The sequence below is a fragment of the Chiloscyllium plagiosum genome, unplaced genomic scaffold (genome assembly GCF_037043375.1).
Source record: "Chiloscyllium plagiosum isolate Xiang-an unplaced genomic scaffold, Cpla_swu_hap1 HiC_scaffold_4, whole genome shotgun sequence".
Classification (NCBI taxonomy): Eukaryota; Metazoa; Chordata; class Chondrichthyes; order Orectolobiformes; family Hemiscylliidae; genus Chiloscyllium; species Chiloscyllium plagiosum.
The window spans coordinates 43,565,545-43,589,910 of NW_028270142.1; the positions used below are offsets into that span (position 1 = coordinate 43,565,545).

The 24,366-nt window shown below is 36.9% G+C and overlaps 2 protein-coding genes across 4 annotated transcripts in view; one reads left to right on the forward strand and one right to left on the reverse strand.

Annotated features, from left to right (window-relative positions):
* The window catches only part of mtbp (MDM2 binding protein), a 77,937-nt gene extending 64,212 nt beyond the window's left edge, over positions 1–13,725 (forward strand). For all 3 annotated transcript variants that reach the window (XM_087986199.1, XM_043688680.2, XM_043688681.2), the window contains 4 exons: positions 709–940; positions 1,886–1,999; positions 5,836–5,901; positions 11,579–13,725. In XM_087986199.1, the coding sequence (XP_087842325.1) occupies positions 709–940; positions 1,886–1,999; positions 5,836–5,901; positions 11,579–11,617 (451 nt within the window). In that variant the 3' untranslated portion in view covers positions 11,618–13,725. The remainder of the gene's footprint in view (positions 1–708; positions 941–1,885; positions 2,000–5,835; positions 5,902–11,578) is intronic.
* sntb1 (syntrophin, basic 1) overlaps positions 13,181–24,366 on the reverse strand; it is a 126,964-nt gene continuing 115,778 nt past the window's right edge. Inside the window, exon 8 of the mRNA XM_043688683.2 lies at positions 13,181–23,985. Coding sequence (XP_043544618.2) covers positions 23,893–23,985 — 93 coding nt within the window. The 3' untranslated portion in view covers positions 13,181–23,892. The remainder of the gene's footprint in view (positions 23,986–24,366) is intronic.

Genomic DNA, 24,366 nt, shown 5'->3' on the forward strand with positions numbered 1-24,366 from the left:
TACAGGACATTGGTTAGGCCGCTTTTGGAATACTTGTTCAATTCTGGTCTTCCTGCCATAAGAAAGGTGTTGTGAAATTGAAACGGTTCAGAAAAGATTCACAAGGATATTGCCAGGGTTGAATGTTTTGAGCTACAGGGTGAGGCTGAATAGGCTGGGACTATTTTCTCTGGAGTCTCGGAGGCTGAGGATTGACTTTATCGAGGTTTATAAAACCGTGAGGGAAATGGGTAATGGGTAGAGTGAATAACCAAGGTCTTTTTCCCAGGTTAGGGGAAGACAAATCTAGAGGGCATAAGCTTAAGGTGAGAGGGGAAAGATTTCAGAGGGGCAACCTTTTCATTCAGATGGTGGTGCATGCATGGAATGAGTTGCAAAGGAAGTGGAGGAGGCTGGTACATTTACAACATTTTAAAAAGCATCTAGATGGGCACATGAATAGGAAGGGTTTAGAAAGGTGTCAGACTAGATTAATTTAGGATATCTGGTTAGCATGGATAAGTTGGATTGAAGGGTCTGTTTCAACGCTGTTTGGCTTAATGACTCTATAACGGTTGCTTGTAATAAATAACAGCTGAAACATCTACACAATGAAAAACAGCAGAAAAGAAAAAGAAACAGCATAAGCTATATGATTAGCCTTGTTGGAACTGTAGTAGTTCGGATATGCCCATTGAAAACTAATCTTCATTGCTTTGTCTCTCCCAGACTTAGCAAATCCAAAAGCACAGAATCTCTGAATTCCCAGTATTCACTACGAACATCACAGGAGGCTGGAAATAATGGAAATAATTCAGTCGCTGGTTTGCGGGAACATGGTCAAAGGCTTGCAACTGTTTCAGCTTCCAGTAAGAAGCCCAATAGCCAGATTCAGAGAATGGCAACAAAGGCTTGTCATGAAAGTGTGAAAAAAGAATCACGATCTCAGAAGCACAAAAGGGTAAGGCATGTGTCAGGTTGTTTTATCGTATAAGAATTCTCTTGTATAGCTAACTAAGAATAGCAGTATACAAAGCTGCCAAACCTGCTGAGATTTTCCAGCAATTTCTGTTTTTGTGACTAATCTGTTACAAGCAAAAGACAAGCACACATGGGACCTAACATTTCTATATGTCGAATGGAGCTTGGCTTTCCCTGAACTTCCCCTTTTTTTTGTCCATTTCTGATTTCAGTTCAAAACTAGGGTGTCACAAGTGTAGTCATGAGAAGATGAGGACTTGTGCACTGGTTTTCCAATTCAAGTCATGGGGTCAGGTGCATCTCTGAATCAATTGTGACAGTTAATGTAAGCTTATGGACAATTTGCTGCTAGTTTAGTTGAAACATTTTCCCTTATGATATTTATCCTGCATGTGACTTTGTTCTCGTTCGGATTTTTGTTTTCCTCAGAAACATTATTTATATCAGTGGGAATTTGTTGTGCTGATATGCTCAGAAGTAGAAAGGGACTTATGGATTTTAAGTGAGGTATACTGCCCAAAAGATAACGTCTGCACAATAACCTCTGCAGATAGGTGCTGAGATTTTGTCACAATGTCTGATTTTTGAAAATCATTTTTCCCAAAGGAATAAAAATAAATCCTAGAGCAGATTTGACACTGGCTATTGGGAGAGCAACAGTGCACATTGCAAGTTCAGTAAGACTCTTCTTCGAAACTTGGAGTTTCTAATTTCATAACTTTTTTTTTAAAGATGTTGGTTGACCATTCTAAATTGTGTTACTCTGAGGGCAGCATAACTAAGGTACATCAATTCATGGATCAGAGATAGAAAGCGTATTTTGGAATTAATCTGTAAGAAAACATTTCTTGAATCATTTAAGAACAGGACCTGAGCAGAGAAATGTTCCTTTATTTTAGTTTACACTCTGGTATTTTCTCCTTAGATGCTGAAAGAAGTTGTGGCAAAAGTACTCGAAAGTAATGGAATTTCAAAGAAGCATAAATCTTTTCTATCTTGCAGTCAACGTTTGTTTAAAATATCCATGCTTTACCTGAAGGTAAGGTTCTTTAGTCTAGCACTCTGGGCCACCAAAATACAGTATTTGTTTTGTTGCAGTGTGTTTAAAAGCCATTGGTCTTTATTTTTTAAGGAACATTTAGCTTTTCGGGGCAACATGTTTGAATTGGTTTTCTTTGGTATTTTAAAGTCAATTAATGTCTACCTTCATTATGCAGTAATCAAGTCTCTATTTTGTTCCACAGTGATCCTTTCATTAGATAGAATGGGCTGCATTTTATTGTCACAAATTGAGTAGGCCACACCCCCTCATATGCAAAATATGGTGTGATGTTGTTGGCTCAGCAATTCGAAGTCAGCATACCAGTCTTTGTCAGATGTCCAATTGCCATTTTGAAATAACCAATTGACAACACATTGATCAAGTTTAAAAAACCAATTGTGTGCTTTTTTTTCGCTGCCAACTCCGTTTCCCAGGTATTGATTAGAAACTTTTGGAGTACTTTACAGTATGTTTGAGGAAGCAACAGAAGGCTGGAAGGAAAGGCCTTCCCAAAGGGCTATGGCTGCATGAAATAGCAAAGTCTGATGGTGACGATTATATCATTTTTATGTTTCTTTAATCATTTAATCTTTTGAAGGTGCCTTTAAAAAGTGATTGAGAGTTGGGCCTTTAAATTGGTGACAGTGACCAGTTTCTTGTTCAGAGCATAATTCCCTCTCCAGTGTAATGTCCTGGTCTAGGCTGCTGACTGGGCAATAAGACCCCCTTGACACTATTAATTTGCTACTTTTCTGCCAGGCAGCCATTTTTGGTGTTTGCTGAGATATCAATGTTAGAGATGTAGCAGATCACTCCTTTCCATTTCACCACTCTCACTGCTGAAAAATTAAAAAATTCAGGCCAGTATTACCATTAAATTTTCCTTTGAGTCATACAAATCTGAATGTTCACTGGGGACATTTTGCTTTGATTTTCTTCAGGTGTACGAAATGTAGTGGTGGGCTTACTGCCAATGTTCGCACTTGCTAGTCACATTCTCAGGATGATCAAAGTTATGTATTTTGTGGAGTCTCTTTGGTACTGAGCAGCTATAAATGTCGAGGAAATTTTCAGTACTGAAAGAGAAGTCACAGAAGTAGATGTTGAAACCAAATTGGACGTGAATAATTTCAAAATAATGTGGGAATGTACTTTTTTAATGGTATGGACACACTTAGTCCTTGGCTGAGCATTGAGTGGTTGTGCTCTTTTGAAGTAACCTGCAATTTTCAGATCATCATGGAGATGTCATGTCTTCAAATGTAGATTCTTAAGAAGTTAATCCATGATTTTATTTGATGGAATCTATATATCTTATGACTAAAAATTGATGTCCTGACAATAGATGTCAGTTTAAAAACATCTTGTAGAAGATTCAAGCAGGAATGGTGAAGCTTGTGTAAAGAAAGATTTGAATGGATGACAGTGTAGGAGTTTGGAGAATGGGGGAGTAAAGTCTGATGACCTTCACAGCTAGCTTGACTACAGTGACAGACCAATCCTTTGACAAAAGACTAGCTTCAAAGAAGACTTTTTTTTAAATCTGAAAATTCTCTTCTTTAACTATTTATTTTTTGTGGCCAGTAGCTTTTCTTTCAAAGTTAAAATTAACATTTACAGCATTATTTCAATTGTGACTGTGATGACCCTGGTAATTGTACTGCTAACAATAATATTCCTTGATACAGTATCAATGATATGATGATTTAAATCCAGTCCTTACCTGTGAAAAGAGCAATTATTACTTAATGTAAATAAAGCATTTTCAAATTTCCTCTGACTGATGGTGAAAATCACTATGTAATTTCAGATATCAGTAACAATAACACATTAAAATATTAATATTGGTTAAAAAGTATGTAATTCAAATAGGCAGGTAATCTTCCCCCAAAATGTAGATACTAATGGATTTTTTTAAAGATAAAGTAGGAAATTGTAGCATTGCTTTCTCTGTTGGTGCTCCTCATGATAGACCAATAGCAAGTATTATGTATCCAGATCCAAGAGTAATGAATGGTCAACTTTCAAGCCATGTGTTGGTGGTAGGCAGTCGCTCCAATTCAGAAAAAATTAATTATTTCTTAAATAATTTACTCTTTCATGGGCTAGATGAACATTTCTTGCCCAGTCCAAAATAAGTTTGCAAATGTGATGGTGAGCAACATTCTTGAATCTAAGGATATTACATTATCACCACTGGAAGATTCCATTTTGTTAGAAGGTAACATTATTATTGCTGCCAGATCGAACCAGAATGTGCAGTATAGTCAAAAAGATGGGTAAATCCATGTTCCTGTTCTCCCAGTTCCTGGTCACTTTCACAGGGAACTTCCATTAGAGTTTGGGCTTGTATGATTGTAGCTCTGATTTATGGATCCAAGGTTCCTGTATTTTCAATTGTTCAATGGAATTACACTCTTTTCCTTGCATGATGGGACTAAAGTTATGGCACCATATAATTATTCTTCAAACATGGTACTTCTAATTTCTATCATAGAATTTTCAACAAAAAGACCAGTCCGTTGTGTTATTGCTTTGTCCCAAGTGAACCACTAGTTTTAATGCTTCTGTTCGTCTCACTTCCCTTACAAATGTGTGTAACAGAAAGAAAATGATAAATGATTCATCAAACCTGCTATATCTTGTCATACAATTTCGGCACATAATTTGCCCATTCTTCTCCCATTCTATGCACCCATGCAATCTCCTGGGAGACAGTAAAAGGCTTGCTGCTTTGGGAAATTTTTCTCAGACCCTGAAGCAAGTTTTACTAATTTAAAATTCTTAATGTATGACTTCAACCTGATTCTTTTTGCTGTCTCCCACGTCAGCTAGATACTTTCTGATTATGTAAGTGTTCCAACATTAATCATATGCACATTGAACTATGTTTCTCATCCAAAAGAAGATGATGGCCCTTGAAGAAAGTCAGTATCTTGGCAAGGAACTGATAGAGGCAATGAGCTGCTAGATCGACAAGTTGGTATGCTCGCCAATAAAATAAAATTCTGTTTGCATTGGGAAGAGTGGGAGGCAATAGGTTAACTTAGTCAACATTTTACTTGGGGTTTATGGGCTTTTAGTTGAAAAGTGTGGTGCTGGAAAAGCGCAGCAGGCCAGGCAGCAACTGAGGAGCAGGAGAATCGACCGTTTTGGGCATAAGCCCTTCTTCAGAAATTTTTCAACTCTGGTCTCCAGCATCTGCAATCCTCACTTTATCCTTTATGGGCTTTTAACTAATTGCTGGCCAAGAATGAAGCGTTCAATAAATAACCTTGATGCTAAACCAATTTGGCTTAACATTAACCACCTTGAAAGAGTGAAAGGCATTTAGAGTCCTACTTTTAAATAAGTATCTTTTGTCTGTGAAGCTTTTCTTGTCTTCCTACCTATTATCAAATGATTTGTAACAGTCAGGGTATATTTAATTTTTTTAAGATAGTTTATCGTTGAGAAGAAAATCTAAGAAGTAGATCTTGTACTGTATTTAGTTTTGCAGGCGCAATGACGGCAAACAGCTGGACAGCAGTAGGAAGGACTACAATATGCATCTTTTCTGTATGATTATCATATAGTTCTGAATAATTAAGTATTTTTATGCATTAATTTTGATTATAAATACAAAAACTTGGTTGAAAAACTAGAATACTGTTATATCTGAAAATATTGCACCAGATGATATGAGTATGCAAATTGGGTGAAGGAGTAGGCCGTTTGCTCATCAAGTCTGCTCTATCATTTGATAGTGGCCTCAACCCTATTTTCGATGTCATGTAAAGTTGTGTAAAATGACATTGTTTGATTCAGAATTCCCAATTGACTTTTAAATATAGGATTTAAAAACGTCACGTGGACTACATGAAGAAATGAAAAAGACTGCAAACAATAATGTGCGACAGGTGAGCATAATTCTTTGTCAAGAAGTATCCTAGTTACTGTCTTATTGTCTTATGTTTTGGTTAGGTTCCTCCACCACTATTGTAATGATCACATATGTTTTTGCGAGAACTAACATCATAATCTCATCTCATCTTTTACTTTTATTTTAATTTTAAATTTATTCATGGGATATGGGTGCTACTATCTAGGCCAACGTTTGTTGTCATCCCTAATTGCTCATGACAAAGTGCTGGTGAGCTGCCTTCTTGAACTATTGCAGTCCATATGGTGCAGACATACCTACAATGTTACTAGGAAGGAAGCTCCAGGATTCTGATTCAGGAAAGAACGGCAGTGTAGTTCTAAGTCAGAACAGTATGTGGTTGGAAGGGAAACTTACAGTTCCCTTGCATTCTTCTGCCCTTCTAGGTAGTAGAGGCTGTGCGTTTGTTAGTTGCTGTTGGAAGGAGTTGTGGTGATTTGCTGCTATTGATCTTGTGGATAGAACTCACTGCTGTCACTTTGCATCACTTCAAAGCTATACCACAAATGTCATCAAATTAATTGGCAATTTCTTGAATCAGTACCTTTTTTTTAATTAACAATGTTAATAAATTGAAGTGAAGTACCCAGATAACTGGTCTTTTCATGTCTATGATGAAAGAGCATTGTTGCTTGACATTCCACATGTCATTTCAGGCTGGGGCTGGGGAGGTAAATAAAGGTCAAACGTTGCTTCAAAGGTGATATGGTTCTCAAATGAAGGTTTGGAATTTATGGTGCAAGTCAGATACACCATAACTGTACCTGTTGTTAAATGCATACTAAATACTTTCTTAAATAAAACTTGTAAAATGTTTATTTACTTAGCTCTGAGCGTCAAACCAGATAGTAGCTGAGTCTATGGACTTTAAAAACCAGCCAACTTTGACAGAAGTCAGGAGGGCAAAAAGGGGGCATGAGACAGCTTTAGCAAATGCGGTAAGGAGAATCAAAAGGGCTTTTATAAATACATTACGGACAAAAAGGTATCTAGGGAGAGAATAGGGCCCTTCAAAGATCAGCAAAGCAGCCTATGTGTGGAGCTGCAGAATATGTGGGAGATGCTAAACGAGTATTTTGCATCAGTGTTTACTGTGGAAAAGGACATGGACGATATAGAATATGGCGAAATAGATGGTGACATCTTGAAAAATGTTCATATTACAGAGGAGGTGGTGCTGGATGTCTTGAAATGCATAAAGGTGGATAAATCACTAGCACCTGATCAAGTGTGCTCTAGAACTCTTGGAAGTGATTGCTGGGCACCTTGCTGAGATATTTGTATTCTCTATAGTCACAGTTGAGGTGCTAGAAGACTAGAGGTTGGCTAACATGGTACCACTATTTAAGAAAGAAGGTAAGGAAAAGCCGGGAACTGGAGACCGGTGAGCCTGACATAATGGTGGGCAAGTTGTTGGAGGGAATCCTGAGGGACAGGATTTTCATGTATTTGGAAAGGCTAGGATTGATGGGAAAAAGTCAGCATGGCGTTGTGTGTGGGAAATCATGTCTGACGAACTTGGTTGAGTTTTCTGAACAAATTGCAAAGAGGATTGGTGAGGGTAGAGCAGTAGATCTATATGGACTTCAGTAAGGCATTTGACGAGGTTCCATATGGGAGACTGGTTAGCAAGGTTAGACCTCATGGAATTCAGGGAGAACTAGGGTGGTGGTGAAGGGTTGCTTTTCATACTGGAGGCTTGTGATCAGTGGAGTGTCACAAGGATCAGTATTGGGTTCAGTACTTTTCATCATTTATATAAGCGATTTGCATGTGAACATAGGAGGTATAGTTAGTAAGTTTGCAGATGACACCAAAATCGGAGGTGTAGTGGACAGTGAAAAAGGTTACCACAGATTACAACAGGATTTTGATCAGATGGGCCAATGGGCTGAGGAGTGGCAGATGGAGTTTAATTTAGATCAATGTGAGGTGCTGCATTTTGGAAAAGCAAATCAGAGCAGGACTTGTACTCTTAATGGTAAGGTCCTAGGGGAGTGTTGCTGAACAAAGAAACCTTGGAGTGCAGGCTCATAGTTGCTTGAAAGTAGAGTTGTAGGTAGATAGAATAGTGAAGAAGGTGTTTGGTATGCTTTCCCTTATTGGTCAGGGTATTGAGTGTAGGAGTTGGAAGGTCATGTTGAGGCTTCACAGGACATTAGTTAGGCCACTTCTGGAATACTGCGTGCAATTCTGGACTCCTTCCTATTGGAAGGGTGTTGTGAAACTTGAAAGGGAAAGGGTTCAGAAAAGATTTGCAGGACATTGCAAGGGTCGGAGGATTTGATCTACAGGGAGAAGCTAAATGGGCTGGGACTGTTTTCCCTGAAGTATCGGAGGCTGAGGGGTGAGCTTATAGAGGTTTATAAAATCATAAGGGGAATGGATAGGATAAATAGAGAGTCCAGAACTAGGGACATAGGTTTAGGGTGAGAGGGGAAAGATATAAAAGAGACCTAAGGGGCAATGTTTTCATGCAGAGGGTGGTGTGTGTATGGAATGAGCTGCCAGAGGAAGTGATGGAGGCTGGTGCAATTGCAGCATCTGGAAGGGTGTATGAATTGGAAGGGTTTAGACAGATATGGGCCAAGTGCTGGCAAATGGGACTAGATTAGGTTAGACTATTTGGTTGACATGGCGAGTTGGACCGAAGGGTCTGTTTCCGTGCTATTCATCTGTGACTCCAAGTATCAGCTTTGTCAGAATATATTTTGTTAGCAAATCAAATTATTTACAAGTCTCCAGAATGAAAGTATTCTGCAAGGTCCCTCTCAAGATTTTAGCAGGCAAATATCCTAGTTCATTGATGCAGGTCTGTGTGCAGCCAATTTGTGCAAGTTAACCAACAATTACCGGACTTTTGCAGGAAATTCATAAAGGTGGCCGTGGACATTTGTAGAGAATTTTCCATCCTTAGAGGTGTGTTATTAGTTCCAAAAAGATATTGAGGCTTCACTATAATATATATCATAGTTTGAAATGAACAGTAATGATCTTAATGACATCCCTATATGTTTGTATATGCAAATCAGGGAAATCATGGGGATGTAGTGAGTTAATAGACAATTATAGCAGTAGTTATCACAGGCTATTAGCACATATTTCATTTTATTGGCCTATTGATATTAATTTAGAGACTGAAGTAATATTCTGGGGATCCATATTCAAAATCTATATTGACAGATGGTGGAATTTGAATTCAATAAAAATCTGATTTGTGGAGTGTAATCTAATAATGACCATGAAACTGTTGCTGGAAAATTCAAACTTTTCACTTATGTCCTTATTTGGTCTGACCTACATATGACACCAGAGCCACAACAATACGGTTGAATCTAAACTGCCTTCTGGCCAGTAAATGCTGGCAGAGCCAGTGATGCCCACCCAGGTCTGACAGTGAATCAAAACAAAACATCAGCTAGTTCTTGGAAACTAGTGGTTTTGATTGCTATTCCTGAATTATCCCATTCTGTTTTTTAGATTTTTGAAATAATTTGATTGCTAATCTCATGAGGTCACATTGCTGATACTATGCTGAAACATGAAAAAATTTCTGTCACAATGGCATGCACAGCCATTCAACAGGATAGTCTTTACACAATGGAACAAAATTATTTGATGGCTTTGTATTAGCTACACAGTGGCACTAGTGAAGTGGGCAGGAGTGGAGGAAAGTTATCTGTAAATGCTGGAACATCCTCTCATTTGGAAGAATCGTAGACAATTGATTTGATTCTAAAGTGGTATATTTTCCATCGTTACCACTGTAGCAATATAGGCTTTAATTGCATCTCCACGCAACAGGTATCCAGGATCTCTAGGCCTGGTGGGTGTTATGCTTCAGCATTAAATTGGGCTTCAGACAAATTTTGGGCAATCTATTTCATTTTCTTCCCTCCTGGCACTGAAGCTTAATCACTGGAGATTACATGAAGCTACTCAGCGAGCAAAGTTTGGCAGCAGCAGAAGTTTTCTTCCCCCATTTCTCACTTATGATAAATTTTTGTGTGTGATGGAGGTTGGGCCACAGGAAATCTGTCAGGATCTGCAACCCATTAATGGGGTGGGCAGACATGAGCAAACTATTTTTTACACAGCAAGTTGTGCCCTGCAAGCACTGTCTGAAAGGGCAGTGGAAATTAGTCCATTTGTAACTTTCAAGAATTTATCTAATTCTCTTTTGAAGGTAAAATAGGTTGCAGAGTTGTGGTCAAGGGTTTGCGAGAGATTAATCTGATAGATCTATCAAAGAATTGGCATACGCCTAATGGACTGAATGTCTTCCTGTGGTGTACGATTCACTGGCTCATCGTGCCACCTTTGATGGCTTACAGTTTACTCAACCTTCATGACCTTTTACTCACTGAGTCATTATAAACCAGCATGTCCAGCTGTACTGGAATACCTAAAATAATCTGGCTGAATTGCTATCGTTCTAATTAATAACTTTATGAAGAAATTAATTAAACACACCATAAACCTTCATTTTTGGAAAATTAGGTTTTCAGGTCACGGTGGAGCAATGCTTCACAAGCCTTTGTCTAGTTCATGAATTTAATCTGAATTAACAGACCATGTGTTTAAGTTGCTTCTGAAAGTTGTGTAATTTTTTTTCCTGTAAAGTTTTGCTGTGCCTAGAAGACATCAGTGTTTCTATATCGGGCAATGAGGAAAACCTCAATTACTTTCAAGAACCAAATAAGATGTAATAGTACCATATGATTTGAAGTATTTTTACATTGTCATATTTTACTTCCTGTTTAATAGCTTGCTTATGTTGGCTTTTTAGTTCAATGTCCCCTGCATGCACTTATATGCTTTCCTTTGCTAATATCAATTCCATGGTGTGAACTATTATAAATTATGATTTGTTCTACTTTGCATTACTTCCTTTACCCTGTGACTAATTCTATTCTTTCAAGCTGTCTGTCTGATCTCCACTCATGGATGAGTATAAGGTTTCCTAAGCTTGAAAGTTGGGAAGGCTTTATTCTCCTCCCTATCAGCTTCTCTTAACCAAGCAATTAAAGTCCTTGGTATCCTATACAAACAACTTTAAACCTCACATCATCTATGTCCTCTATTTGGTAACCCTCCCACTGCAACTGACCTTTGTACGAGATAGACTTAACATAGCTTTTTGTCAGCCTTTAACCTCCACTGTTCATGCTCCAACTAATTGTTCATTGCTTTTGCCTTGCAGGGCAATTATTGACTTCTCATTCTCCCCAAGTAGTTCCATAATATTATTCCACTGTCCACAAGACCTCGATCCTTTCATTCTTCTACTGAGTCCTTTTGATCATTTTCTTCCTGTTGTTGTTTTCATATTGGTGAGAAAACCTTTAGCTATAACTCTGTCTCTCTAAATCTCTTGTTACCATTTAACTTTCAGTATAAACAAAAATTTCTGAAAACTCTTCAATCAACTTTCAGTCCTCTTTTCAAACTCCCTCACCATGACTAAAGGGCTTATTTATTCCTTTACTAAACAAAAACTTCCATAAAACACCCTATTGTGATATTTACTGTGTCAAAGGTGTTATATACCTATAATTTCTTGCCACCTTATGTAAAGCAATGGTCTACACACAGACTGCAGGATGGCAATCAACAAATTTCTCCATCAAATCTGTTTGCTGTTTCTTGTCTAGGTGATTGACTGGGTGTTAGAAAAAACTGACGTGAAGTGAAATTCAGGAACTCTAACTGGAAACTCTTACTCAGTCTGCTGGGACTTCACCGAAGAGCTCTTCACATGAAAGAATACAACGTAACCCAAATATAAAAACATGTTTAATTGTGTTACATAGCAACATCAGTAATTTTGTTTCTATTCTGAAGGCTGAAATACTTCGAGGCCAGTAGAATAATTGAGATTTTGCTTTTTATATTTGTATTGAAACTGTGCATTTCATTCCGAAGGCATATATAATCCAGTTAAAGATTTTAATCTTAAATTTTTACCATATTTAAATTTTAAAACTAAAACATGCTGGTTTTTACCTGATCCATTTTAAACCACATGACTTGTGACGGAACAAAACTGCCATAAATCCACCCTATCAGTTGCTGTAGGTATGCCAGCTGCTTCAAAATCTAGTTTGTTAAATAATGTAAAATGACTTTGAAATACTTTATAAGCTTTCAAAAACAAAAAAAAGTCATGACAGCAAGCACCCAAATACCAAAAACCGAATTAACTTAAAATGGAGGCCATCTTCCCTGTCCTCTTTTAGATATAGGATTTGCCCTGCTTTGGTATGAAAGTAGTAATCATCGGACAAAGTCCATTCTTGTGATTTTTTTTTAATGAAGAATTATAATGTGACCCTTCCTTACCACATCTTGTTAAGTAGCCTTTGAATATTATCTGAGCCGAACAATTAAGAAGCATCCTGTGTCCCTTTATTATAGCTCTCAGAATAGAAAATGTTCTATTCTGGTTTTCCAAAACAAATGCTGCAGCTTAACGTAGAAATCTGTACATTTATATGTACTAGAAGTCTCTAGTATTATTTTAATGCTATTTCTTGTTTCTACTCTTCTTTTCCCTCAACATCTCCAATAACTTAAACATTTTAAAATCCAAATTGTTGACAGCCATTTGAAAAATGAAGGATAAAAACTGGAATATATCTAAACTGATGATCATTGTTTTAAAATATGAAACAGCTAAAAAGTATGGGAGAAAGCAGTCCAAGTAACATCCAGAGCATCATCTGTAAATGGAGAATTCTACAGGCTGTTCTCAAACAATATCTCTTGTTTTGGGCTTTTTCTTAAACCTAGGAAACAGTTGTATTTGTAATGTTAATGCAGAAATAATATGAAGACAATGGGCAATAAATAAATCTTTAGGAACAATCTCATACGATTTACTTAACAGCCATCATTGAGCTGAACCTGAATCTGTCACATTTGTACCATGTCTGGACTGAGGCTTTGGACTTGGTCTAAATTACTCTAGGCAGTTATCCTGCACTTGACTAGATGTGATATTATGTGAATTCAAAAATGTTTTTGGAAAATGTCCCTCTGGTGTACCCAGATCATTTACTTGTCCAGCTTTTGATCTGTGGAGGGCAGTTGGTCAAAAATTTGAAATAACTGGTCAAAAGAACATGCATTTCCAACATAGTGATTTTTGTTTAATTGATTGTGCTGTAAAATTGTGCACATTTTCTGTAAAGTGCATTTGAAATCTAGTGACTCAAAGTAAGACTCCTGTAAAGAAGCAAATGAACACACAGAAATAAAGTTTTGATAATCTTTTATTCAATATTCATTTATATACAATCAATTTATCAAGCATATTCTTGAAATTAAGGAAAAAGTCTCATTTTATTTTATTAAGTAAAAAGTACAGAAAATGAGCAGGACAATGTTTTGTCGTATATAACACTCAGCAGTTCACAAAATCCAAATTGCATTTTTTACATTAACTGTTTCTCGATTATATTAGAGTTGGAAAGCTGGATCCTTCAGAAAACTGACGTAACTTTTCCTTGGTTTTGCTGAATTGCTGAGCCCACCAATAAGATTAAAGTTGAAAATTTAGTCCCCTTCCACTATATAGATTTATAACATTTAATTAGTGGGTCTTTATTCAGTTTATGATATATCTTTGCTGGTGTTAACGGTGAATATTATTTATTGCGAAGACCAAGTTTACTTTAATGCTTTATTAGATTGTATAGGTGTCATATTAAAAATCACTATATACTGTATCCCATATGCAATTGTCACAGTACTTAATATTGTAAATGAGAACTGAAGGCACATTAAAGTATCAGCTGTGGATTATTTGTCCAAATTTTTTAAATGCTTCACAGTAATTCAGTATATCAGCAAAATACTTGTTGGCAAATGCTAGCTCAGATTTGTAGAACTGCTGAGAAACTAGTAATTTGTCATTTTAATTGTGTTCACTTCGAGAAAATAATTTTTAATGAAGTTCTTGGGATCCTCGTATCAATCTAATTCATAATTGATATGCTATAAAGAAGCATTTGTAAATGATCAGTAAGTTAATTCCAAATCTGTCTTTCTCTGGTGTTAAATCTCCTGAAATCTTTGGTATTAACCTTTTTTTTGTGTTTAACTCAACATTTGTATTTTGATTTTAGAGCATGTGCTAGATATGATTTCATCTTAACCTAAAGTAACACAACAGTTTACACCTAGCTGCTTTCACATTGCCCTTTGTAGAATGCCGAATGTGTGGAATCTGTGCAGTCCGTTGCTTCAAGTAAACATGATGGATTTTCTAAATTCAGCAACCAGGAAGGCTGAGATTAACTGGCCTGCAAATTTTGAGAATCTACCAAATATCTACCTGTTAATATCAACTGCACAGTATACAGCCAACTTTCCTTTCCAGTACACTGAAAATGCTTTTATGTACAGTTTATTGTATTGTAAACCTCAGCCAAGAAAGTAGAGAGGAGAAAGAGGGAATTCATACACTGAACAGGGATTAGAACAATTAGGGAAGTGTCTAAGTAGTAAATTATTAACAGCATTAGGTTTTTAAGAAACACTTATTTGAGCAGGCTTATGATAGTTGACTGTTACAAAGCCCTGGTAAAGGTAAAGGAGAGGAGATATACAGACACAGTGAATGATGCAAGTAGGGATATCAGCCTGGGACAAATCAGAATGGTTGTAGAATTGATGGGTACCATTCAGTCTCTGCTGGATCTCTGCAAGAGTAATTTGGCCCAGTGGTTCTGCAAGAGGTTGTAAGTTAAGGTCATGTAAAGGTTGACTGATGTAAAGTTAATGTATGAGAGATGAGAAACTAGTTACGCTATTCTGTTTATTCTCGGTAATGTAATTTTGTTTTAGAATAGTTGCATTTCCATTGACTGCTCTTGTTAGTATTATCCAATGATAATGAACAACAGTAATTCTTGTTCATAGCCCTTTAAGGCATTATAGACATTGGCATGTAAGTACACCCATAGTGCTGTTAGGAAAGGAATTTCAGGATTTTGATACAGTGACACTGATGGAATGGTGATATAATTCCAAGTCAGGATGTTAAGTGGCTTTATAGACTTGAAGGAAACTATGTAGATTATGCTTGTCCCATGCATCTGCTGCCCTAATTTCAGAAACACAAATCCCACCAGACTTGCCTTCACTTTTAAGTAATTAAAGAAGTCTGGTGTAATCAAATAGATTCAAATTTGAGCACTTGGAACACTTGCCAGATGTTCACCTCAGTGAGAACCTAAAATGTAAGCAATAGTTTTATTTACTGAAATGTTGGGAATTAATTAATTTAATTTCTGCTACCTTCCGTCTCTCCTCATGTTTAACACTGCTCTACCAATGTGTCTAATCCATTAGCTCATGAAACAGCCCTAATTATATTGCTATTAATGCTTTACATTTGTTACACTGGGCATTATTATAGGCTATGTTAAGTGAGATTACTAGTTTGCAAGATCAGGGAATGAGACCCCTGATGATTTCAGTGGAGACTGCTGAGTTGTCTTTTCACTTGGAATCCTTACAGATTGCAAGAACAGACATTCATCCCATCAGTGTGGTGAAACACAGGAAATTAAAGGACACTTAGTACTTTGCATCAACCATCTCCCTTGCTTATTCATCGATTATAATGCATTAAAGGAAATATGCTCCAAAAACAAAATAACATGCATATGTTTTCAGATCATAATTAAAATAAGTCCATCCTGTAACCTTGCTTTAAGATTTCTTCTTTAATTATTGTTTTTTTTTGTTTCATCTGCCCATCTTGCTTTCCTCACCAAATTTGTTTTAGGTTTATCACTCCACAGCTCAATGTTTGTTAGGTTCTCTGGCTTTGTTAAGTTAAAGAGCTTCAAAAGTTCCAGCAAGCCCCTGAAAAAAACTGACAAAGATTCTTTGATTCTATGAACTGAAAATATTGTACAGCTGGAAACAGCCCAAAGACTACTGCTTCATTGCAACTGAATTAAATTGAATTAGGTTTTGCTATGAGATTTTATGGGTCTGAAGGATTTTGGGGTCAGATTCTGTAACTGTTAGCTTTTCTGTAGATTAAGGAACAGTAAGTCATTTAGCCCTATTTTGCTGTCATTTAGTGCTGTAATTGTTGATCTGTATTTTAATTCATTAGAGTCTGCAACCTTTTATTACCCCATTCCTCAAAAAAGTGTATTAATCTTCATTTTGAAATTTAATTGATACCCGCACCAGAGAGGGTTGTCAATTTCCACAAACTTTTGTATGGAGAAGTACTTCCTTACATCTTCCCTGAATGGCCTGCCTCTCTGTACAAGACTCTTACATCAAAGGAGTCATTCCTTTCCAACAACTCCATTAAACATCATGTACACTTCAATTAGAACACTTCGTTATCCTCTATACAGAGGAAAATAGAAACCTGGACTATGCAATCTGTATAATTTTTGTTTTAGGCCCCAGTATCATCCTAGTTAGTCTATTCTGCATTCCTTCCAAGGCCACATTGCCTGCTTAAGAAGTAGTGTCCAGAACTGTACATATTACTCCAAAAGTCTGTATAGTTGCAAAATTTCCATTCCTTTATCTTGAGAAAATTGGAATTTAAAGGCCACTATTCATCAATAGAATAATAGGATGTCTATGGTGTAAATAGAATCCATTTAACCTGTTGAATGCACTTTAGCTAATTTCCCACCTTTGTCCTTTTCCTGTAACTCTGACATTTACTTTCCTCCAGCTGGGAATCTAATTTCCTTTTGAGGCCACTGTTGAACGTGCCTCCACCATTCACTGCTGAAACATGTTTCCCAATGCCTTTTGTTCTTTTGCTAATCACCTTGAATCTGTCTCCTTTGGTTCTTGATCTTGCTAAAGGGAAGAGAATTTCTCTCCCTCTCTCTTCTGTGTGGTTGCAATTCCTCATGATTTTGAGCATTTGTCAAATCTTCTCCACCTTTTAAGAAGCACAACCTCCACTTTTTTCAGTCTAGCCCCAGCTAGTACCCCGTCATTGGCATCATTTTCATAAATCTTTTCTGCACCCTCTCGAAACCTTTTACATCCTTCTTCATGTGAAGAAATATCTTTATCCCGAGTGACAATGCAAACTCTACCACATGAAGAAATGATGGCGTAGATTCCATTAAAGAAAAACTAGATAAATACCAGGGAGAAAGGAACTGAAGGATAATTTAATAGGCTTAGATTTCTTTAAAGGCAGATGGGACGAGACAGTTGTAGAGCATAAGTAAGTGATATGGGAGCATTTTAAGAATGGCAACCTGTAACTAGTGCAGTGCCATCAGGATCAGTGCTGGGGCCACAGTTGTTGTCAAGATAAATGACTTGGAGGAGGAATGTGAACATAGCATTTTGCCAATATACCAAGTTTGCAGTTGACAAAAAAAATTGGAAAGTTAATGGTGAGAGTGACAGAGTCTGCAAAGGGATATTGGCAAGGCAAAAACTCACTGATGGAATATAATGTGGGAAAATGTACACTTTGTGAATAGAGAAGTTGCATATTATTTAAATTGCGGAAAAATAGTAGAGATTTGAGAGTCCTCATGCACACTAAATTGATTCTGGGCATGAAGGCATTTTTCTTGAGATTAGGTTGAGCAGATTGTATTAATTGCTGTTTAGAAGAATAAGCAGTGATCTTTTTGAAACAGAAGCTTCTTAGAAACTTGACTGGGGAGATGTTGAGCAGTTGTTTCCTGTTGTGGGAGAGTCTCAAAGTAGAAGACATATTTTCAGAGTAAGAGGTCATCCATTTAAGATAGAGCAGGAATTTCTTTTGAGAATACTGAATCTCTAGAGTTCTTTACAGTGGCTTGTAGAGGCTGGACCATTAAATATATTCAAGGCTGAGATATACAGATTTTTATCAGTAAGAGTTATGGAGAAAAGGTAGGAAAGTGAAGTTCAGCATTATCAGATCTGCCAGGATCTCATTGAATGGAAGAGCAAACTTGATGAGGCACATGGCATCTGTTACATCATATGGACCAGATGAACTGAATGACAGACTTGTTTTGACACTACAAATTTCACTTCACTATTTAGTGCCTAATAACAACAAAAAAAAATCTATAGGATCATTATGCCACAGAAAATGACCTATTCAGCCCATGCTGGCTCTGTAGAGCAACTCCATCAGTTTAGTTCCTTGAGAGCTATCTGAGATGCCTTGCAAGTTTCATTCACTCAAGTGACCATCCAATTTCCTCTTGAAATCACTGTCTCAACTTCCACCACCCTCATGAATTTGATAAGTTTGTCATTCAAACTCACTCAGGCTGATAGGTCCTATTATGATTGTCTGGTAGATTTTTTTTAAACCCAGGAATTTGTAAACATGGAAACACCGTGGACACTGGTACCTGCTCAGAATGGGAATTGTTGACAAGTGCGGCCTTCTTTTCCTCTGGATGGCAATTATTCTGTCCTTAAAAATATAATGTTGCTTGAATGGTGTATGTATACTTTTGTCCACTGTATTTAATCTGCCTTTTTTTCCCCTTACCCCGAACAAACCCTGACCCCATCTTGTATTGTCCCTTTAACTTATGCTGTTGTAGCAGGTTTTTCGCACCTGATTCTTCACAATATTTGGAATCACAATCAATCAGACAAATACATCAATTGTCTTTTTTTTGTTACATCACTACAAATTTTCACCTCAAAAGGTTACCTTTAAGTAGATCAGCTCAGATCCTAAAAAATGCTACCAAACAGCATTTTCTTTATTTTAAAAAAAGTCAAATAGCAATTAGGATTTAGGAAGAATGCTAACTTGATTGCCTTAGTGGTATTTAGTATTGTTTCCCTTTAAACAGATGACCACCTCAAATGTTATTTTAAAAAGACAATAATTTGTAATGCTGATTTAGTTGAAAAAAAAAAGCTTGAACAAGTTGCACTGATCATTAAATTTGACTTTGAATCATCAGATGAAAAACTAAACACAATTCCTATTTCTGTGCTTGCTCTTTTCTTTAAATTAACCTTTGGTTTTAAACTGCTTTTAAAAAGAGTCGAGAATTCTTTCTTTTCTTCACAACTTGTCAGCAATGTTAACCTTTTGCAACTGTCCAATGCTAGAAGCACTGCAGCCTAATATTTGTGTTTCTGGATTAATTGACATGGATAATAAACTAGTTGCTGTGGGGATTTTAATTTATGCATAAAATATATAACTAAACAATGGCTGTAACTTTAAAAGCTGACCTAGGTTTACAAAAGCCTTATAAAGATTGAGAAGAATGCGAATAATTTAAAGTATACATTTGTAAGTGGTCAAAAATAAAAAGACATGTTAATAGTCTGAATTATTCAATGTAGCCTTAGTGCAGTGACAATGTTAGTTTTTGCAAAATAAATTAGTGCTGTTTTATTACTTCTATTTGTGTTTGTTTTACTACATATTAAGTTCTGTCTTTTAAGATCTTGGAAGTGCATTGTAAAATAGGGTCGACTCAGCACAACTTTGTTAAGCAGAGGTTGTGCCTGACAAATCTGTTAGAATCTTTGAGGAGATTATGAGCAAGTTCAACAGTTTTCCAGAAGGCCTTTTGAGAAGGTGCTGCACAAGAGGCTACTAAATAAGATAAGAGCTCATGGTGTTAGGGGCAAGGTAATTGGCATAGATAGAGGACTGGCTGGCTGGCAAAGTGGGGGAAAAAAATGGTCTATTTCAGGATGGCAGCTGGTGACCAGTGGTCAGTGTTGGGTCTATAACTATTTACTTTGTATATTAATAAAGCAACTGAGGGCATTGTTGCTATGTGTACAGATGACAAAGATAGATGAGTGACAAGTAGTGTTAGGGAAATGGGGAGGCTGCAGAAGGACTTGGATAGGCTAGGAGAGTGGGCAAAGAAGTGACAGATGGAATACAATTGGGGAGGTGTGAGGATAGGCACTTTGGGAAGAATAGAGGCGTAGACTATTTTCTAGGGAAAGACTTTGGAAATCTGAAGCACAAAGGGACTTGGGAGTCCTCATTCAGGATTCTCTTAAGGTTAACATGTAGGTTCATTTGACAGATAGGAAGGCAAACATAATGTTAGCATTCATTGACAGTACAAGAGCAGAGATGTACTGCTGAATTTGGATAAGGCTCTGGCCAGACCACATTTGGAATACTGTGACCAGTTCTGAACCCTGTATCCAAAGAAGGATGTGCTAGAGTTGGAAGGAGTCCAGAGTGGTTTACAAGAATGATCCCTGGATGAAGGACTTGTCATACAAATGATTGAGGATTCTGGGTCTGTACTTGAATAGATTTTAGAAGAATGGGGTGGGGTTCTCATTGAAACTTACAGAATACGGAGATGCCTGGGTAGAGTGGACGTGGACATGTTTGAACTAGAAGGAGAGACTAGGACCCAAGGGCACAGCCTCTCAGTGAAGGGATGATCCTTTTGCACTGAGATGAGGAGGAATTCCTTCAGCCAGAGGGTGGTGAATCTGTGGTACTCATGGCCTCCACAGCCTTCTGTGTGGCAAAGTCACTGAGTGTATTAAAATTGGAGATTGTTGGGTTCTTGATTGGTCAGGGGAGAAAGCAAGAGAATGGGTTTGAGTCTACAGTGGTCAAAAATAACCACCGAACTATTTTAATCCCAATTGCCATCACTTGGTAAATAGCCTTGTAAAAAGAGAGAAAAATAGAGTTTAATGTTTCAAGTCCAGCATGGCTCTTCTTCTGAGCTGATAGGTGTTGGAAAATTGTTTCTTTTTAATGTGCTTTTGACTAAGATGAAGGAGGCAGATGATGGAGAGGTGCATTGAGCATTCCCTTTTCTATTTCACTTCCATTAAAAACCCTTTGTCTTTTACACTGGGCCTTTCCACCATTGCCCCCTTGCTCCTCCCTCACCCTTTTAAAAAAAATATATACTTTTGACAATGTTTTTGAACATCTTTCAGCTCTGAAGGAGGATTCCTGGATGTGAAACATTTACTCTGCTTTCTCTCCACAGATGTTGGCAAGCCAGCTGAGTTTCTCCAGCGTCCACAGTACAGGTAGTTCTCCTGTAACACCAGTTGTATTCCAGCAAAACCCCGCTTAATATAAACAATGGGGCCTCTGGGAAAAGAGATGTTAGAGGCAGTCCAGCAAAAATATCACTCAATTGCTCAAAAATCATCGAAAACTCTAACGCAAAGTATAGCACTGCCTGAATGAAAGTATAATCTCATTTATCAATGAAACAAAAGAAAATTTAATAGTACATTTTAAAAATATTGTTAATGCAGGTGCAGGGGTCATCATGGTGCGTAAGGTAGACTCCCTCATTCCTGTTAAGCAAGCTGTATCATACTGTGCTCCTTAAGCTCAAAATGCTTGTAATATCTAGCTTCTCTTCCAGTGTTATAGCCTCTCGTTTGGAATAACCACCCACAGTTTTATCACCAGGATGCTTCTTGCTAACATTCTTGGTATTCTGCCCCTCCATTTTTTTTTTCAAAAAAGGGATAATCTAGGACTAGTATACCTATCACAAGAAGCTGCCCAATGTATCGCTCTCAAAGCTGCTCTTTCGGTGAATGTGCAGAACATCACGGAAATTTCACAGATGTCGCTGCACTTGCAGAACGAAGCGCGCGAAACAATCACTGCTGGAATTGCGCTATTACAAACACAGGTAAGCATTCTCGAAAATACTGTTCCTTAACTCCTCAGTGACATTATAAGCAAATCACACTGCTGGAACATGTGTTATCTGAGAACCATCTATTTTGCTTTTATTTGAGGAACTATTTGACCAAATTTTTGTTCACCTGTTGCAATCTCTCCATTTGAGCTTAGTGTCTGATGCTATTTCCTGAGATTCTTATGAAGTGCATCAAACATTTTGTTGTTTTAAAGGCATAATTAATGTAAATATAACTTCTGCTGTTTTTGTCACACATTGCATGGTTAAAATGGACTGATGGTCTTCTCTACGTTCATCTCGTGACCTTGAGCTTTTTAAGGAAACTGCATTCATAACAATCCTGTGTGATTATATTCATATCAGAAGAGGTAAATGCATTTTCATGAAAAGAATGTAGCGCTACAATGGCAATATGCTTGAATTAATCATTAAAATATCTTAATATACATTTATTTTAGACTACCCAGCTTTAAGATCCGGTCTATAAATTCCATGTTAAGATGCTGTACAATAATAGGCAGTTATTAACAATTTGAATTGTTATTAAATATAATTTAAAATGTTGAATTGCATTACATTTTCCTTCTTCTCTGAATAACCCAAAATATGGTTTAACGGTAGTTTTGCACATTGCTGTCAAGAGCAACTAATCTCAGCTAAAATGTTAGAAATTTATTCTACCGATGATGGTTGAAACTAATTCTAGTTTAAACAATAGTAGCCAAGAGAACTTATACATCTGACTAAGTATTTAAGTCCAGACCAATAATCATTTTTGGAGAGGTGGGGGAGGAGGGAACATATTAACCTTCCTATAAAATTAAATTATTAATAATTCAATCTGCTGAGGATAACAATGGCCCCAGTTGTATAAAAAAAACCAGCTTTTCAATGAAAAATCAGATCAGTTGGAATTGTTCCTTTGAGTGTAAAAATTGTTGAGCATCGCTATAAATAAAGATAGAGGCAAGGTACCACCTTCCTACCTTCTGTTACCTACTTGTGTGCTGTCATTTCTTTCCCTCCTGCACAAGCACATGCATTTTTTTTCTATCACAAATATAGCAACTGGACATAGCGATCATCAGAAGATGCTGCCTGAATTGCTGTGCTCTTCCAGCCCCACTGATCCAGGATCATCAGAAGGTACCCTTTACAACTAAAGGGAAACATTCTGAATTATTATTGGTTGTTCCCAAAGCAACCTGGACGTAAACCTATAAGTTCAAATGGATCACTTCGTAAATAAAGATTTTCCTGCCTAGCTGGGATTGGTTAATATCAATGGAAAGGAAACTTGAACATGGGGGTACAAAATGGACAAAAACCCTACCTCAGTGGAAACAGCTAAAATTGACGATTCACCTGCCCCTGCCAAATTCTAGGCCCAATTTGTTTAAACTTATTAACCAGTCATTTTGCCAGGAAGAACTCAACAACTCAATAATTTGGAACATGGTCAAACTAATGAAAAGAAAGACTTGTGTTCACTAACATTACTTTCACAGCCTCAGAATCTCTGATTTTCAATCAGAGGTACACCTATGAATTAACAGCATAGTTGTGATGTTGGCAATGGAACAGCTGATTTGTGCACAGAAGCACCCTCAACAATGACAATTTGTTTTTAGTGGTGTTGGCTGAAAGTTAAATATTGACTTATTGTTCATGAAAACGTTAACAGTTCCAAATTAGTTTTACATGACAAAAGCACTTAACACAAATCAAGATTCATCCAACACAAGACCATATTAGAACTTTACAATTGAGCAAAGCCAATGAAGTGTAACGTTTACCTCAACTGTTTGATTGAGTTTAACATAATAAAGAAGCTTCAATTTCTCTCACAAGAAACTATATGAATTAAACTTTGCTTTCATTTCATATATTTATAAAATCTAATCGATTGCTTATTGAAACTTTGAATTATATGAAAGATTCACTGATAGATATTTTCAATTATATAATGGGCAAAACAGAATTAACAATATAGCTGCAAACCTTTTTTTAAAAAAACCTTTGATTTTGTGGAAAAGATACTAATATTTTTCTGCTGCCAATGATTGTTTTCAATGGTGCTATGAAAGTCTAAATTTGTACAAAGTTTCTTGTTATAAAAGCAACGAGATGCCTTTTACGTTTGCTTCAGATTGTTACAACTTTCTCTATTCCATTAAATAAACTATTTGTCTGATTTTATTAAAGATTAAATACTCCTGCCTTTACAGAGACTCTCCCACCACCCCCTCAGGCTGACTCGTAGCAGTTGTGTAAGATCTTTCCAAGGAGAGTTCCTTCGCCCTGCAAGTGTTTCCATTTCAGGCTAGCAAGCCAAGTCGCGCAATCTTTGCTGAAAGGAACGAATGAATGACAAAAACGATAGGTTTCGGGCACGAGTGAAGATCCAACTGCTAGACAAGGACAACAAAATAACAAACTTGAGTTTTTAAAAGAGAACTTTCAAAACAGTTAGAAAAGTTATTTTATTAACCTCAAAGAGAAAGTCCCTTGTATTTTGAAAATTAAACGTTTTAAACTTTGTATCAATAGTTAGCCTTTTCTACAATAAAAAACATAAACCAGGTGACTGCGGAACATCTGTGTTCAGTTCCGAGATCTAATGAAGAGTCATCTAGACTCAAAATGTTAGCTTGCTCTCTGACCATGGACGCTGATTGACCTGCTGTGATTTCAAGCATTTTTTGTTTTCAGTACTTTAATTCTTTCTTTCTCTACAGATGGTGCAAGACTTTAAGTGTACAACAAAAATAAAATAATGACACAATACCTTT